General features: G+C 37.7%; 4 protein-coding genes across 5 annotated transcripts; 2 read left to right on the top strand and 2 right to left on the bottom strand.

The window, feature by feature from the left end:
* The first annotated feature begins 673 nt into the window (after positions 1 to 673).
* LOC116169751 (palmitoyltransferase akr1) lies at positions 674 to 4178 on the top strand. Its single transcript, XM_031485913.1, has 5 exons — positions 674 to 976; positions 2305 to 2845; positions 2897 to 3139; positions 3192 to 3683; positions 3735 to 4178. Exons 1-5 carry the CDS (start codon positions 852 to 854, stop codon positions 3921 to 3923), a joined length of 1590 nt encoding a protein of 529 aa, XP_031341773.1. The 5' UTR covers positions 674 to 851; the 3' UTR covers positions 3924 to 4178.
* Positions 1306 to 2253, bottom strand: LOC116169752. Its single transcript, XM_031485914.1, has 3 exons — positions 2107 to 2253; positions 1528 to 2059; positions 1306 to 1469 (listed from the first exon to the last, which is right to left on the bottom strand). Exons 1-2 carry the CDS (start codon positions 2221 to 2223, stop codon positions 1805 to 1807), a joined length of 372 nt encoding a protein of 123 aa, XP_031341774.1. The 5' UTR covers positions 2224 to 2253; the 3' UTR covers positions 1306 to 1469; positions 1528 to 1804.
* A 3539-nt stretch (positions 4179 to 7717) lies between the features above and the next one.
* Positions 7718 to 9631, bottom strand: LOC116168393 (acetylcholine receptor subunit alpha-type acr-16-like). Of its 2 annotated transcripts, none has more exons than XM_031484198.1 (8): positions 9463 to 9631; positions 9143 to 9336; positions 8982 to 9091; positions 8704 to 8920; positions 8483 to 8651; positions 8284 to 8436; positions 8071 to 8240; positions 7718 to 8026 (listed from the first exon to the last, which is right to left on the bottom strand). In XM_031484198.1, exons 1-8 carry the CDS (start codon positions 9563 to 9565, stop codon positions 7799 to 7801), a joined length of 1344 nt encoding a protein of 447 aa, XP_031340058.1. In that variant the 5' UTR covers positions 9566 to 9631; the 3' UTR covers positions 7718 to 7798. The 2 variants fall into 2 exon arrangements, with proteins under 2 accessions (XP_031340058.1, XP_031340059.1); XM_031484199.1 differs by having other exon boundaries at positions 7718 to 8020.
* Positions 9632 to 12045: 2414 nt separating this feature from the next.
* Positions 12046 to 16034, top strand: LOC116169362. Its single transcript, XM_031485434.1, has 6 exons — positions 12046 to 12195; positions 14961 to 15062; positions 15109 to 15213; positions 15260 to 15337; positions 15445 to 15594; positions 15640 to 16034. The coding sequence occupies exons 2-6, from the start codon at positions 14964 to 14966 to the stop codon at positions 15703 to 15705; spliced, it is 498 nt and encodes a 165-aa protein (XP_031341294.1). The 5' UTR covers positions 12046 to 12195; positions 14961 to 14963; the 3' UTR covers positions 15706 to 16034.
* The last annotated feature ends 209 nt before the right edge of the window (positions 16035 to 16243 follow it).

Raw genomic sequence — 16243 nt, 5'->3', positions numbered from 1 at the left:
ATCCTCGACGTTTTGTTATATCGGCTTTCACTCATCCCAATCGTTAATGTTATATCTAAATAGTTTAGTGATATTAGTTAATATACTTATTGTTGTTATACTGTAAAAAAAACCATTAAAAAGACCTACAGACACTAAAAATCAAATCTTCAAAAAACTATACCATTTCAGTTTTCAGGAGTTTTCGCATTAATTATTTGAATTGGAGACGTATTAATGTGCGTACGTACTTTGGTTTCAAATACATCCGGAGAATAAGGAAATTGGATCAGAAATTCAGAACACTGTCCTGTTGGCAATCCAAAAAGTGGTAATTTAGTACAATGTGCTTGAGCGGGTGAGATCTCTTTTAGTTAATGTGATTCTGGTATAAATTGTCAAGGGTCATGTTCATCAGGTAGGGCTGCTCTAGACAAAATGTCTATTTCGTCAAATAATTTCCAAATTTATTTATAAGGTGTTCTTTTATGTTTAATCATGATTGAAGACACGGTCTCAAATTGCAATCCTGCTGCAACCTCATCAGAAACTTTTGATAAATTGCAAATACTGAACAAATTAAACTTTGATTTTATTTTCGTATTGGAAAGTTACACACAATCACACTGTATGATGTTGAAAAATCAAAAATTCATCGCGATGCATGGCACCGTTGCGCACGCCGAGACGTTCTAGCGCAAGATCAATATAGTAAACGCATATTGTTTTTGCAGTAAGCAGAAAAATAACCGCATTAAATCAATTTAATTTTTCGTGTGGGGGATAAAACAGTCGTCAGAACGCCTAGTAAAGTGTATCCGAGCCCTGGCACGGCCCAAAACGTATGGGCTTTGCCTCAGACCTCCTGTAGTATGGTAGCGGATACAGATAATCCAAATAACACGATCAACTACGAAAGGGATGCAAATAGGTATTCCACGGAGCAAGAGTCGTCGGACGCGTACGATAAAACGATTTTCGATGTAGTTAAGTCGGGGTAAGATTTAGGAGTTTTTTTTCTCTTCGTTTGCTTGCTGAATGTGCTTTTTGGCGTCCTCCAGTATGTCCTCGATCTTTCTGCCTTTTTTTAATTGCTCTTTTATGTATTGGAGTAACTTGTTGTTCTGAAAGCGACTCTTGACGGTCGGAAGTTGTATATGTAAATGCTCACCTCTGCAGCAAAGTATTGGCCCTCGCGAGCTTTTTGTAAGTCACTCCACTTTCCACCAGCGTCCTTTATTGAACCGTAGCTTCTGGAATGTAACTGCAGGAGATTTTTAAAAATTCTAGACATGATCGAAATGTCATGCGCATAAAAAAAGAGCGTAGAGCAAACTTGATTTATTTCAATTTTGAAGTACATTTTAAGATTTTGGTTCGTCCTCGTGGTCAACTTCCGTTTCATCGACGTCTTCTTTCGCTGGTACGTTGCTGGTGCTGTTCTCGCCGTATAAAATCGTCTTTAAGCGCTGTAAAAATGCTTGTTCATCCTAGACAAAGATCATTAGAAAAAAAACTAAATTTTTGAATTGGGTTCTTTGCGCTTACTTCGTTTTTACCCGACGTCTCATCTCGTGCCATCGCGGAGGTCCTAAATCTCGAAATTTGTAAGTGGTTACACAAGAATTTTGTATTTCGAAACATGTTTAATGACATTTCTATTCAAATTTTACGTACATACTAGATTGGACCCCTCTGGCATAGTTTGCTTTGATTTTAATGAGCTAAACTAAATTCAATAGCTGGTTGACCGAAGAGATTGGAAAGCAGATTAGCTACCACGCACAGAAAAGTCAACAATTTATTCATAAATCGTTTCTACAATTTATCTCGCAACATTGTCGATCCTCTCCTTGGTCTCCGTAATTAGATCATCCAATAGTTTGCCATTCTTCAATTCATTAGCCGCATAAGTCATAAACTCTTTATTCTTGGTGACGTAGCAATCTTCTTCCTTGAGAGACAACTTCAGACTACTGCTCTGAGACTGCCCATGCTCTCGTTCCAATTCCGCGCTCAAATCTTCAATCGTTCTCCCTTTTGCCACTTCCGCTTTAACATAATCCAAGAACTGAACGCGCTGTTGGAGAAAATTTTAAAACGCAATCCTAATATTATTACACTAACTTTCTTTGTGAAGTATTCCTTTTCGTGGGCTTCAATTAGCTTCATCCAAGACTCGTTGCTTTGCATTCTTCGCTGTAAACCTCGAAGTAAAGTAAAACCACGAAACGGAGTACACATTTTTTACAAACAATTTTGATTCGTTTAAATGACACGGTCCCACTTGATACCAAATGTTCCTAAATAAAGTGCATTTTGCAGGGAAACGCAAGACATAGAAAATCTTGTCGAAAAATTAGGTGTGCAAATTCTGCGGGCACGAGACGAATGGGGTTACACGCCGGCTCACTGGGCAGCCCTAGATGGCAACGTGGAAATAATGCGTTACTTCATAGACCGAGGCGCTCCGGTCGACTTGCCATGCTTGGGCACGCAAGGGCCAAAACCGATACACTGGGCGTGCCGAAAAGGACACGCGGCCGTAGTTCAAGTCCTTCTCCAGGCGAAAGTCGCTGTAAATTCCGCCGACTTCAAAGGACTGACGCCCCTAATGACAGCGTGCATGTTTGGAAGAACTGCGACCGCCACGTATCTGTTGGGAATGGGCGCCCTGCATCATTTAGTTGATATCAATGGCGATACAGCCTTACACTGGGCCGCTTACAAAGGCCACGCGGATGTTATAAAGTTACTGATGAATTCTGGCGTAAATTTACAAAAATCCGACCATTTTGGATCTACTCCTTTGCACTTGGCATGTCTGTCTGGTAGCGTGCCTTGTGTTAAAATTCTATGTGAAAAAGTATGATATGGTTGCACTTTGAGACATTTGCCTCAACTTACGCAATTTTAGAGTAGTATTGACTTAGAGCCGCTTGACAAGAACGATAAGACCCCTTTGATGTTGGCCCAAAGCCATCGCCATTGGGACATAGTGCAGCTATTACAAGCGGAAAAGAAACGTCGATCCAGTTGGTTTCCGCCCATCTCCGACATTTGGGGGTTGCTATACGGACGTGCCGGTAATTCGAAGTGCCCACTGGTAATTTTCATGGTCTCCGTAATTCTCTGGGGTTACCCCATGTACATAATTAGAGTAAGGAGCCACCCCCTTATCACCTCCACAATCTCTAAGTAAACGCTTTTAGTGCATTCCAATCACATGGCATTTACTGCGAGGGTCCCATTACTGTTTCATCTACTGGAACTTGGTAATGTGGATTTGCTGGATAGTTGCGAATCGGCGAGATCCCGGTTACGTTACCATGAATTCTGACTGCTACTACAGGGCAATTAATCAAATTCCGTACTTCGATAAATGGAAGAAACGAAACTCATTTCTCAACAGACTTTGTCACAGTTGTAGATGTCTGAGACCGCTTCGAGCCAAACATTGCAGAATTTGTAACCGATGCGTTTCCTATTTCGACCATCACTGCCCATTCATTTACAACTGCGTCGGCCTCAAGAATCGCCTGTGGTTCTTCCTTTTCGTAATGAGCGTCGCCATCAACTGCTCGTACACCATTTATTTTGCGACCTACTGCATCGCAATTGAAGGCTTTGGAATTATGTACATTCTTGGATTGCTCGAGGCTTTCGTCTTCTCGGGACTCGGATGGATACTAACCTGTACCTCTGTAAGTGACCACACCATTTAATTTTTGAGTCAAGGTGAAATATTGTTTCAGGTCCTGCACGCCTGCATGAATCTCACGACGAATGAAATGTTTAATTACAAAAGATACCCGTATTTAAGGGATAAAAGAGGTCGTTACGCAAATCCCTTCTCCAGAGGTCCAATTTTGAATTTGATTGAATTTTTCTTTTGCACGCCAGATGATTACGATGACGATGATTTGTTTTATGAGTATATATGAGGGAAAAATTAGGCAATTTCGAGCTTGTAAATAATTTTTTAAATACATAAAATGATAATTTTTGCAATAAAAAGCTTTAGAGTTAGTAAATTTTCACTGCCCTTGCTCTTTTGCAGTGCTGCGTTCCATGGCCAGAGGTTGAGACGGATTTTTAAAGGTTTAGGGTTAGGATCGACAATTAAGATTGTTTCCAATCCCAAAGATACACAGGCCGCTTGTAGCATACTTATTGATGTGAAGAATTTCTTTGTACGAGCCCTGGTTGATAACGGTTGCATCAAGATCAGAGCTGGGCAGTATTCGATTTTGTAAATACTTTTTAGTATTCAAATCCTTTAACGTATTCAAATACTTTGTAATTAAATACTTTTATGGAAGCAGTATTTGTATTTGTAACTCAAATACTTTCACAAATATTTAGTATTCGAATACTTCGCAAGTATTTGGATACTTCGTAAAGTATTCGAATACTTCGCAAGATATTTGAATACTTTGAGAAGTATTCGAATACTTCGCATAGTATTTGAATACTTAACCTTCCTTTTTTACCAAAAATTGACTACTCCAAAATTTCTCGGGAAAACACTTTTTCTTATTAATTTTGGTGCGTAGAATCCAAAACAATTCGTACTTTTTCGATTAGACTTCTCAATCCAAAGTTATAGACTAGAAACCAATTTCGAAAGAAAATTCAAAGGGCTGTAACTTTTGAACTAGTAGCCCAATCTTGGAACTGTTTGAAATTATGGATTCTATAGGCCACATTCTATAAGAAAATTTTTTTCCGGGTCGATCTGAGACAATTTTTTTTTCGGGGCTCAAAAAAAGGCAATGTATAACCTTCCTTTTTTACCAAAAATCGACTACACCAAAATTTCTCGGGAAAACACTTTTTCTTATTAATTTGGTTGCGTAGAATCCAAATCAATTCGTACTTTTTCGATCAGACTTCTCAATCAAAAGTTATAGACTAGAAACCAATTTCGAAAAAAAAATCAAAGGGCTGTAACTTTTGAACTAGTAGCCCAATCTTGGAACTGTTTGAAATTATGGATTCTACAGGCCACATTCTATAAGAAAATTTTTTTCCGGGTCGATCGGAGACAATTTTTTTTCGAGCCTCAAAAAAAGGCAGTGTGTAACCTTCCTTTTTTACCAAAAATCGACTACACCAAACTTTCTCGGGAAAATACTTTTTCTTATTAATTTTGGTGCGTAGAATCCAAAACAATTCGTACTTTTTCGATTAGACTTCTCAATCAAAAGTTATGGACTAGAAACAAATTTCGAAAGAAAATTCAAAGGGCTGTAACTTTTGAACTAGTAGCCCAATCTTGGAACTGTTTGAAATTATGGATTCTACAGGCCACACTCTATAAGGAAATTTTTTTTCCGGGTCGATCTGAGACAATTTTTTTTCGAGCCACAAAAAAAGGCAGTACTTTTAAGTTATTCAAATATTTGAGAACAATTTAGAAATGTTTAGGGAAAGTTTCCATTGTCACAAAATCAAATATAAAAATCCGATACAACTGAATACCGAACGATCCTGGAGTGAAACTTTTTGACTCGATAGTCTACGTAGCTTAAAAACAATAGGGACCTTTCTTATATCCTTAAGACCATGTGTACCAATTTTCAAAGCGATCGCACTTTTCTAAACAAGTTATCATGCACACGGACAAACGGATGGTCAAAAATGGATCTGTTCCAAAATCGCTGGTATTAATTTCAGAAAGGCGTACGTATCATGTGCACGACGTACGATCGCTTTGAAAACTGGTACACGTATTCTTAAGGATATAACTGGTATAAGAAAGGTCCTGGTAGGTACCTCCTATCTAATAATATAATAATAATAATACGCTTTTACTCCCCTTAAATTTGTATATAACAATAGAAATATAAAAAAAGCTAACCCCATACAAAGTATACCTTCATTTTTTAAGTAGTATTAAGACTTTTATCTAGACTATTTTAAATTTTTAATGTATTTGAGTGACAACTATTTGAATACTTTTTACTGTATTCGAATACTTTTCAAAGTAAGTTAATGAAATACTTTTCAAAGTATTCGAATACTTTTTATAGTATTCGAATACCTTTGATATAGTATTAGAATACTTTTGAAAGTATTCGGATGCATTTTAAAGTATTTGAATACTTCTTTTTTTTAAGTATTTGAATACTTTTCAATGTATCTGTATCTAGTATTCGCTTGTGCTGGACGTAAAAGTATTTAGTATTCAAATACCTTTGATTTGTGTAAAGTATCTACTATTTGGTATTCAAATACTTTTTGAAAGTATTCTGCCCAGCTCTGATCCAGATCCATTATGTTCCATCAGTGGATTAGCAGGCGGACATCTTGACCAAAAGTCTTCCGGCCCCGGTGTTCAGAAATTTGCGCACCACTCTGGAATTGGCCAACTTCGATGTTTCAACGGGCGTGTTGAGAATCCAATTCCTGAATTGCGTCTCTGGTTGCGCTCCGTGACAACGTCCATGTTTTTGTAGTAGGTTAGAGACGGCGTATTTTATTATTTAATCATCCAATTGTCCCATAATACTAAAACCACGTGTAGGTAGCTATCCCGAAGGATGAAAGGATTTTCTCATGTCGGCACTATATCTGCAGTGATATCAAATTACAGCTTTAAATTTAGGACGACAAAAATGTGCCTGTTTCGCTTTTAATGGACCACTCTATGTATAACAGTTTTTAGAGTTATAGAATCGTAATAAGAGCGCAAATCTTCTCATTCTTCCGGAGATCACTCACCACCACCACAAAGGAGCATTTACCTACGGAAAATATATTCTATAAAAAGTGTATCCAATCTGTTTTCTAGATATTTCGTTACGGAAAATTCGTCTCCGGAATTTTAACCTCCAGAAAATTCGCTTCTAAAATGAGGAAGAAGGAAAATTTGCGTCCAGGAAAACTCCACTCCAAGACAGAAATACTCGTTCTTCGGAATACCTCGACATGTAATATTTTCCTAGGACCGAATTACCTAGGGCGTGTTTTCCTAGGTTTCGATTTACCAAGTTCTAATAACTTTAGGTATTCTCTCCATGGACACCGTTGTTGATACATTCGTTGTGCAGGTACTTATCTACCCAATAAATATAGGGAGATACAAAAACCGGCTCTTAGAAAACGTTTAGCATTGAAGAGTGGTTATTCGGGAAAGGGGATGTCTTCCAGGTCGCTAATATGCCGGTGTCAAATTATAATGATGCGAACTTAGATAGTGTCAAATTTGATTGCTTGCGAAGATTTTGAAGTGAAGAAGAGGGTGAATCTGTGAATTTCTCAAATATTGGTGAATGGTGGTGTGCATGCAGTCAGCAGTGTTATTTTAAATTAATGCTCTCTTCCTACAGGTATATGCGCCCTTAACCTCCCCCTTCTCCACAATCTTTAATTTGCAGGAGTGCTCAGTGAAAGTTAACTCCGGTGCTGTCAATTGTATCATTTTTATCTTTGCTAGAGCATTGCGGAATTTAACGGGAACTTGTCAGGGGGATCACAAAATTTATTTTTCTTCGTTTTTCTATTGTGTGCATGTTCACTTGGTATTTATCCGTGTAGAGTCGGGGAAAGAATAACCCTACTGCAGAGACACTGCATGTCGTAAGAGGCGACTAATCAACAGTGGGTCGACCAACAGACGTTTAGGAAGAATATGCATCGTTTTCGGTACCTTCTTGCAAGGGACTCAATCAAAGGACATCTCCCAACTTCGGACTAATGCAAATCTTCCGATTTCGTAAATAATTACACAAAACATGTTTATAACAGGTATATTAAAATTAAAGGAAGCGCCCAAAGAGCTAAAATAAAGTAAAAAATCTAAACTATAACATTTCTAAACTGAGTAAACAGCGGCTAGTATTCCAAACAGGCATGCGTAAAATATAAACGATATTCTATCGATAGCAGCCGCGAATAATATCCAGTCGTGTTGCAGTGGTACCTTTCGGCCAGTGCCTATAATTTGATGGTCATCTCTGGTTTGGTGCTCTTCAAAGTCGGTCACTTGATGATCACGCATTTCTTCCGTGGTTACCCTTTGCGAGTGCAAGGGATTCTGGAACTTTTTCGATTTTCTATCTTACACATTTCATCTCCATCGCTTACCTCTTTAACGTAGTGCTGTAAACCTAACACCCGCCCTAACGTTCCAGTGAGCGGTTTCTTAATCACCCATGGTAACAAACGGGTGTGCTGTGTTCTCGACAGCCAGATCACCGCGACCGAAATCAGCATCGAAAAACAAACGACGTACAGACTGCTACTGTAAAAGAGTACTACAAGCGAACATTTAGGGGAGGCTTTTTTGTGTATGCGAACCTATGAGTGGCGTGTGGGAGCCCATCGCTGGAATTTTCTGGGTGAAGTAGACCATGAAAATGCTTATGATGATGGAGGTGCATCCGTTCAACAGTACCTTTTCGCCGGCTTGTGGCGGTAACCAAAAGCCCATTAGTGTGAGCATGATGATTACTATACAAGGTGGATTAATTCGCGAGACCGGTTTTTGGAAACTTACCGACTGCGGGTGCGATTATTATCGCCTTGTATGCTGGGGATCTTCGCGTTAGGGTTAGTTTGAACTCGACATCAACGTAGGGCTCATCGCAGCAGCTGTAGTATTTGACGCTCCTAGTGACGTTACTGTCCGTTATGTCCCATTCTCCGTTGGCAATGACGTAGCTTAACTAAAATGATATATTATGAGTAACTTAGTTTGGTTCCAGCTCGAAGTCTTACGTCAATTGCACCGTCGGCAATTTTGATGTCGATTTCGGATCCATCGTAAGTCCACGAACCAAACTTGAGGTAGCAGATTTGAGTGTCAAAAGGCCAATATCTTAGGTTCAAGTCACATAGTGCTACTAATTGGGTGGGTGGCACCCATACGATTTCTCCTGAGGATTTAACAACGCAATGCGTTCCACCTAGATGACTAACAGCACTGCCACTTGCACTAAAAGTAAGATCCTAAATATTTGTTAAAAAAATAACACTGGGCAAAGGATGCTATTTACCTATTGTACAGCATGACATCGGGTTGCCAAATTTCGTGGTCGGCGAAGTTCACATCGCTTAATCCACCATAGTGGCTGGCGTTCCATTTCAATTTGTCATCGGTCCATGACTGAAATTGGCATTAATTTGACGTTGTGCTTCTATGCCAGAAACAACTTACCAGCCTGACCCAGGAATTAACACTAACCGTTGATTTGAATTCGTTAATTTCAACGTGAAGTATCGAAAGGCCGATGTTAACAGTTGTAACATTGTAATGCTGAGTGGGTCTTGCAAATTTATCGTAATTTAATAAAAGGTCTTGCTTTAAAGAGTCTGTGTAAGTAGCGTTCCAGATGGGTTTTGGACGTATCTCTAAAATAATAACTTCATTTAGCTCCCGGTGTCATTCGCACTTAACGCCCACAATGGCGCCTCAAGTACATCTTATCTTGTTGACCTTTAGTATATTTTAGTGAAAAAAGCAAAAGCAAACCATACGTGCAGGTGCAAATCCATTCGCTCCACCGTTCGAATCACCAAAAACAACCCTGTGGCATATCACAAAAATCACTACTACGTTTCGAAAGGAAAGTGAATCCATCTCATTGCGCTTGTAACATTTGTACGTGTAACTTGTACAGATTCTTCTTCAAGTGTATTTGATAAATGCATCCTGTTGACGGACGTTTTTATCATTTCCCACCCACTGGTTGTACTTGAATTTTATTAAATTATATTCAAATCATTTATGGTTGTTTTATTTGCCACTTAAAATAGTCTTTGCAAACAATTACGTGCAATTGAGATCTTATTATTATTACACTTCTCTTTAACACGCCGATTGTACTTTTCGTATTCTAAATTATTTGATTGTAATTTCATCTAGGATGATCTAATATTATGGATTAGGGTCATTTTAATTTGGAATGAGGGCGAAGCGTCTTTCCAAATCCTCTGTAGCCAGTACTTACCCATATCTAACTAGTAATTATAGATTGAGTCAAATTGACCTATTTAATATCACTTCACCACCATTCTTCATTCTCATTACCTATGTAAATATAAATTTTTGTACATCTAGGTACTCTTGTCTATTTCCCATAGTGCACAAATGGAGAGTTACATAAACAATACATATTAACAGATAGAGTTACATTCTCCCACAGTTGAAATGTATGATCACCGCAAAACACAATAACGACGAACATTTAGTTTATAAGTTGTTGGATATTGTAGTTAATAATATTTAAGTACATAGAACCTATTAAAAAATATTGGCGAGAAATACAACACTCCCCTAGGCCATTGAATAAAATGTTATTTAATTCCTAGGCATCATTGACCATGACCACAAGGAGACACTTAAGAATGCAAACATTTGATACTGTGGGCGGATTATACAGTAATTATTATTTATCACTTCAAATTTATAACATAGCACAAGTGCATCGAAATTGGTACTGCCTGAAATATGCTACAATTTGCTTATATAGTAAACTACAATTGTTCTAGAATGTTTTTAGAACGGTTCGAAAGGTTCTAGGGCAAACACGTCATTTTCCCGGACATTTCCTGTTGCTCTCTATCGTCGATCGTTCATGGCGCCTCGATGTCTATCGGTATTTCTGGAATATTCGTTACATTGACCATTTCTTAAGACTGTTTCGTCTCGACGGCCCCCTCGTGCATCTTCCATTCTTGAAGAAAAAGCCACCGTTTTACGAATCGATTGCGGGGTTCTACTGGGGTTAAATCAACAGAGCAATATTTCCACCCCGGCCTTTTGTTACCAGTTCCTGGCTGGGTCTTGTACCAAACTTCAAATCACACGGCAATACGAGTTCTCGGCCAAGCAACACGAAACCTGCACTATCCTGTAGTTTTCTACACCGCAAAACGGTTCGCCATCAAGAACAATTAATCCCAATCTCGCTGGTGATCGGACACAACTTTTGACAGATACTTCTCCGTTGTCCTATTCATGCGTTCTACCATTCCATCTGACTGTGGGTAAGGCAGTTTCTCGTCTTGCGAATTTCTAATAAATGACACAGGCTTTGGAATAGCGCTGACCCGAAATTTCTTCCTTGATCAGAGTGTAGTTCCAGGAGTACTCCAAATCTGATAAAAAAAGTTCATTTACTAGAGCGTCTGCCACGGTTGTCGCTTCTTGCTTTGGTACTTAGCGCTTCTGTCCATTTACAGAAAAAGTCCATGACCACCAAGATGTATTTGTTTCCCAAACCTGTCTCCCGAAAGGGGCGTGCTATTCTTTCAAATGGACTATCCACATTGTATTGCCTCATTGGCGGTTTATTCTTTCCTACTGGCCCGTTGCTTGTGGCACAAACTGCACACTTTTTGTTTCCCATTTAAACTGCCGTTGGCCATAAAATTTAAGATGCCGGATCTGCTGAATAGTGCTACCTTCACTCACGATCAGAATCAGAAGCTTAATTACAAATTGAAAATGTATTTTTAGAAATAAAAGGAGCTAAAGTTGTTTTTCAAAATTTTCCGACGACCACAATACTTCAGGGACTAGGTTTTCTTAAAACTGATACGTTTGACCGTGGGCTAACACATTTTGAGTAAAAGGTAGATGTAATATTTTCCGCTGTAACTTTTTGGCCAATAAGTGACCAGAATTTAGAATCGTCCACTGGTACCAAATCGATCGAGCTCGACGCACCCACTTAAATTCGTAATGGGTAACAGTCGATAGCACAATTTTTGACAAAATTGCGTTATTTTGTAAAGGGAAATACCAAATAATGTGAATATGCACAACGTTATAGGTTTGAAAAGATACATTGCGAAATAATTGGCCCACTTTAGTAGGCATTTAGTGATGGGTTAAAACAAGTTACCTTGACATTTTCGCGAACTAGCGAAAATTATTCAAATTAGATTAGAAATTTTGAACTTTCATAACTTACGGAGAAAAGAAAATTAAATGAGTTTTCGCTCTCATTTACGTCAAATTTTTTGGGAAATTTGTTAAATTGAGTCGAGGAATGTATTATTCATTTGCAATAAATGCGTAATTATTACATAAGGATCTGAAAGAGAGAGTTTCACTTTAACTTGTTTTAGTTACGAGGTTATTGCGAACCTCTTTAATCAAATTCAACACCAATTTCAGAACTGTTAAAATGTGCACAAGTAACTGAATGTAGTTTGGGAGAAGTTTGCGTAAAAATTGAGTGTGGGATTTATCAAAACTACTACGTGAGTATGTTTTTGGCGATTTTGTGCAATATTGTTATTAATATAAGGGAACTAACTATTTGTCGAGTTGGCGAATTCCTAAACTGTACCTCAGAGCTGGGCCGTATTCGATTTTGTAAATACTTTTCAGTATTCAAATCTGTAATTAAATACTTTTATAGAAGCAGTATTTGTTTTCTTCTCAATCAAAAGTTATAGACTAGAAACCAATTTCGAAAGAAAATTCAAAGGGCTGTAACTTTTGAACTAGTAGCCCACTCTTGGAACTGTTTGAAATTATGGATTCTACAGGCCACATTCTATAAGAAAATTGTTTTTCCTGGTCGATCTGAGACAGTTTTTTTGCGGGCCTCAAAAAATGGCAGTGTATAACCTTCCTTATTTACCAAAAATGCGACTACACCAAAATTTCTCGGGAAAACACTTTTTCTTATTAATTTTGGTGCGTAGAATCCAAAACAATTCGTACTTTTTCGATTAGACTTCTCAATCAAAAGTTACAGACTAGAACCAATTTCGAAAAAAAATTCAAAGGGCTGTAACTTTTGAACTAGTAGCCCAATCTTGGAACTGTTTGAAATTATGGATTCTACAGGCCACATTCTATAAGAAAATTTTTTTTCCGGGTCGATCTTATTTTTAAATTTTTAATATATTTGAGTGAGTATTTGAATACTTTTTACTGTATTCGAATAACCTTTGATAGTATTAGAATACTTTTGAAAGTATTCGAATACATTCTAAAGTATTTGAATACTTATTTTTTAAAGTATTTGAATACTTTTCAATGTATCTGTATCTAGTATTCGCTTGTGCTGGACGTAAAAGTATTTAGTATTCAAATACCTTTGATTTGTGTAAAGTATCTACTATTTGGTATTCAAATACTTTTTGAAAGTATTCTGCCCAGCTCTGCTGTACACAGTTTGATATATTCCTCAAATAACCAAATATTGGAAATATTTAATTGCATGCAAAAGAATACAGATTCGGGGCTTGTTTTAAGGGTTTTAACTAGGGTTTTAAGGTAGATAATTTTGGAAAAACCATTATTTTATTGTTTAGGCACGTTTCATATGAACTATAACAATTAAATTTTGAAGAAGTTCACATTTATTTTTGTTGTGGGTTTAACAAATGTGAGCGAGTAAACAAGATTTACACGCGATTTTTAGAAGTCTCTAATTTACATGCCATTATTTTTTGGATTTTAGCTTCAAAGGAAACGTAGGTACTCAAAATATGATGTGATTAACACTTCCAATTCAAATTCCATTTCATGCGTTGCTTTGGTTCATGGTGCAAAGCAGTTGTTGACCTTATCATAATAATATTGATCCAAAACTGTTCGAAACTGTCACAAATTAACAAGAGCGCAGGATTTCGTGTGACATTTTGTTTGATTTGGATCCCACTGGTGCTTCAAACGGGTAAAAAATGGAGGGTCATTTTTCACCCCTTTACTAACGTAGGGGTGGTAAAAAGGGGGGGAGGTCCTCGCCGCCCCGTCCAAAAAATTCTTTTCGTGATGCAACACCCTGGTTCTAGAGTGCGTCCAAATTTTAGTCTCCTCCCTCTTTGAGAAAAAATCAATAATTATTTGTTCCACCAATATTCTTATTTCCGGAGATCAGGTAAATTGAGAAAACCTTAGAATATTACTTCCTTTTTCAATTGAATTGGCTGCCGCCGAAGCACCACCTATCCGTATGCATGGACCCTTCTGGAATTTTTTCAAAGCCAATGCCTTTTATATTAAATGCACCCTCGTATAAACTGATTGGCATTGCTTCCTCTACATTTGTATTTCCAGTAAACGCTTCATTTTGGATATCTAAAGCCGAATCGAATTTTTGGATTTATTGTATTCAACACAAAATATTTTGAAATTATTATGCAAACCCCTGCAAATTTACGATCACTATATTAGATACGGCTCTGAGCTCTGATTACATCATTTGGGATCCGAATCAAACACGTTTTGTCAACCCTTTCTTAGGAAGTCCAAATATCGACGGAATTTTTTGGTTAAAGGGTGTGACAGAATGGGAACATGTATTTGATATTTGATTGCATATGCAAACTGTTTGGGCATAAAGAGAAAATCCCTAGAAAAGTTTGTCTAGACGAATTTTCCGATCTGAATGTTCTTGGGGTTCATTTTTCTGATGACCACTTCTTCCGCATTGAACTTTCCTCGAGAGAATTTAGCCGGAACGAGTTTTCTTAGGAACATATATCCTCTCTAGACGTGTCCATGTGAATGAATTTTTCTTGTAGCATTTTTTCAATGCACTTAATTCACTCGCGGCCGGGTTTCACTTGTGACTATATGCTACTGAGACGCGTTCTTCTAAGCCCCCTCACGAGGGTCACGTCTCCTGGAGTTTTCTTTCGAGCATCTTTCTTTAGACGAATTTTAATTACCAACAAACGCGTACCTACTATTGAACTAACCATCAAGACGGGATAAATAGTTAGACGATTGTTGTATGGTATCATTCTATCAAATTGGCATTTTCTGGTTAAAAAAGATAGTGAAGTAATTTTTAGGGCTGACACTGAGATCATCATAATACTTTGACCGAATGACGTCAATTGCAATGATAGTGCTTTTATCACACCTAAATATAATTAATTTATCTAGGCGTGTTTGTTGTGATTAATTTCAGCAACAATTTCCTGGACGCGTCTCGTTCGAAAAGTTTTCAATATGCGAACCGGCTTAAAATTGAAAATGAAAAGACTGAATTCTTCTTTTTTAGATTATGGACATTTTAACACGTTCAATCTTGCTATACCTAGTCTCTTTCATAGTGGTCTGCCTGCATCTGACGCCAAACTCCGCGCATACCAAAGATCTAGGGGTAAGCCTAACGATCGGCATTTTACAGCGTATAACTAAACTTTTAGGCACTTCCACCGGGAAAAGAGGACCAATCTCGAGGAAAAAGAGGATTTGTTATCACCAAAAGCAAACCAGGTCCCCTTCGGCAGGTATTTGGCATCTTCTACGAGGTAAGCGCGTTTCAGGCTGCCTCGAAAATAACACTTAAATTTGCAGCAATGGAACGACACCAGATTCACCTTGAATTCGATTAACAAACTCTTCAATGACCAATTTTTGCCAGAGAATGCTTCGGTAACCTTCAATATATACTTTGTAAACTCAATTATGTGAAAGTAAAACTATTTATCCATTAGTTTTCAATGTTCTTTCTAAGGAGGGTGTTATAAAACTAATTTCAGCTCACGACAACCACCCCGGCGGCCCCCACAAACGTCACAACGAAACCACCCCCGTTCAAGATAACCAGATCTGAGCTGTTGCGCATATTGAGAAGAAATATAAAGGGACTGTCACGATTGTATAATCTGGAACTGGAAGATGCACTAAAGGTAAAATGACGCCAATTATTATTGTATATTGTATTATCTTTTTAGCAATCTGAAATAACCAGAAAGCAGTTTAGAGCGAATGTAACCAAAGAAGTTGCGAAATTCTTGTGATTCCTTGCAACGTGGGAAATAATCTACTGTGATACATTTAAAATTAAGTTTTTGTTTATAATATAATTATGTTCTTAATTTAATGTAAATGATGAAAGTATTTTTATTGCAACACAAAGTTCGATGGTATACAACAAGTTGCATATCTACATACACCATCGTATATGATACTCTGGTCATTGATTTATTCAATGCTCTGGTCAAATGTTTCCATGATAAATGCTAAAATGCAATAAGTATTAGATCCTTTAGGTGAAATTTAAAAAATAGGGATAGGTACCCTCTGGGTGGGGTATTCTAATCACTAACAACTGATAGTGGTTTTTCCGATTGAAAGTAATTTATTGCGCCCCTTCCTTTTACAGCATTGAAATATTGAAAAGACGAACACTTTGTCATTTAGTTAATTAGAAAACGATTTACCATTCCCACTCTGTCCACTACCCTTATTCTGGTTTATTTAATATTCTCAAGCGCATAGCTAACAGTCGGCAAGAGGTAATTTCAGATTTTGTGGGAGGTCTAGGAGTAGTACGAG

This window comes from Photinus pyralis, unplaced genomic scaffold (assembly GCF_008802855.1).
Source record: "Photinus pyralis isolate 1611_PpyrPB1 unplaced genomic scaffold, Ppyr1.3 Ppyr1.4_LG4, whole genome shotgun sequence".
Lineage (NCBI taxonomy): Eukaryota > Metazoa > Arthropoda > Insecta > Coleoptera > Lampyridae > Photinus > Photinus pyralis.
The sequence above is the reverse complement of the archived record's forward strand: the minus strand, read 5'-3'. Positions and strand labels throughout refer to the sequence as shown.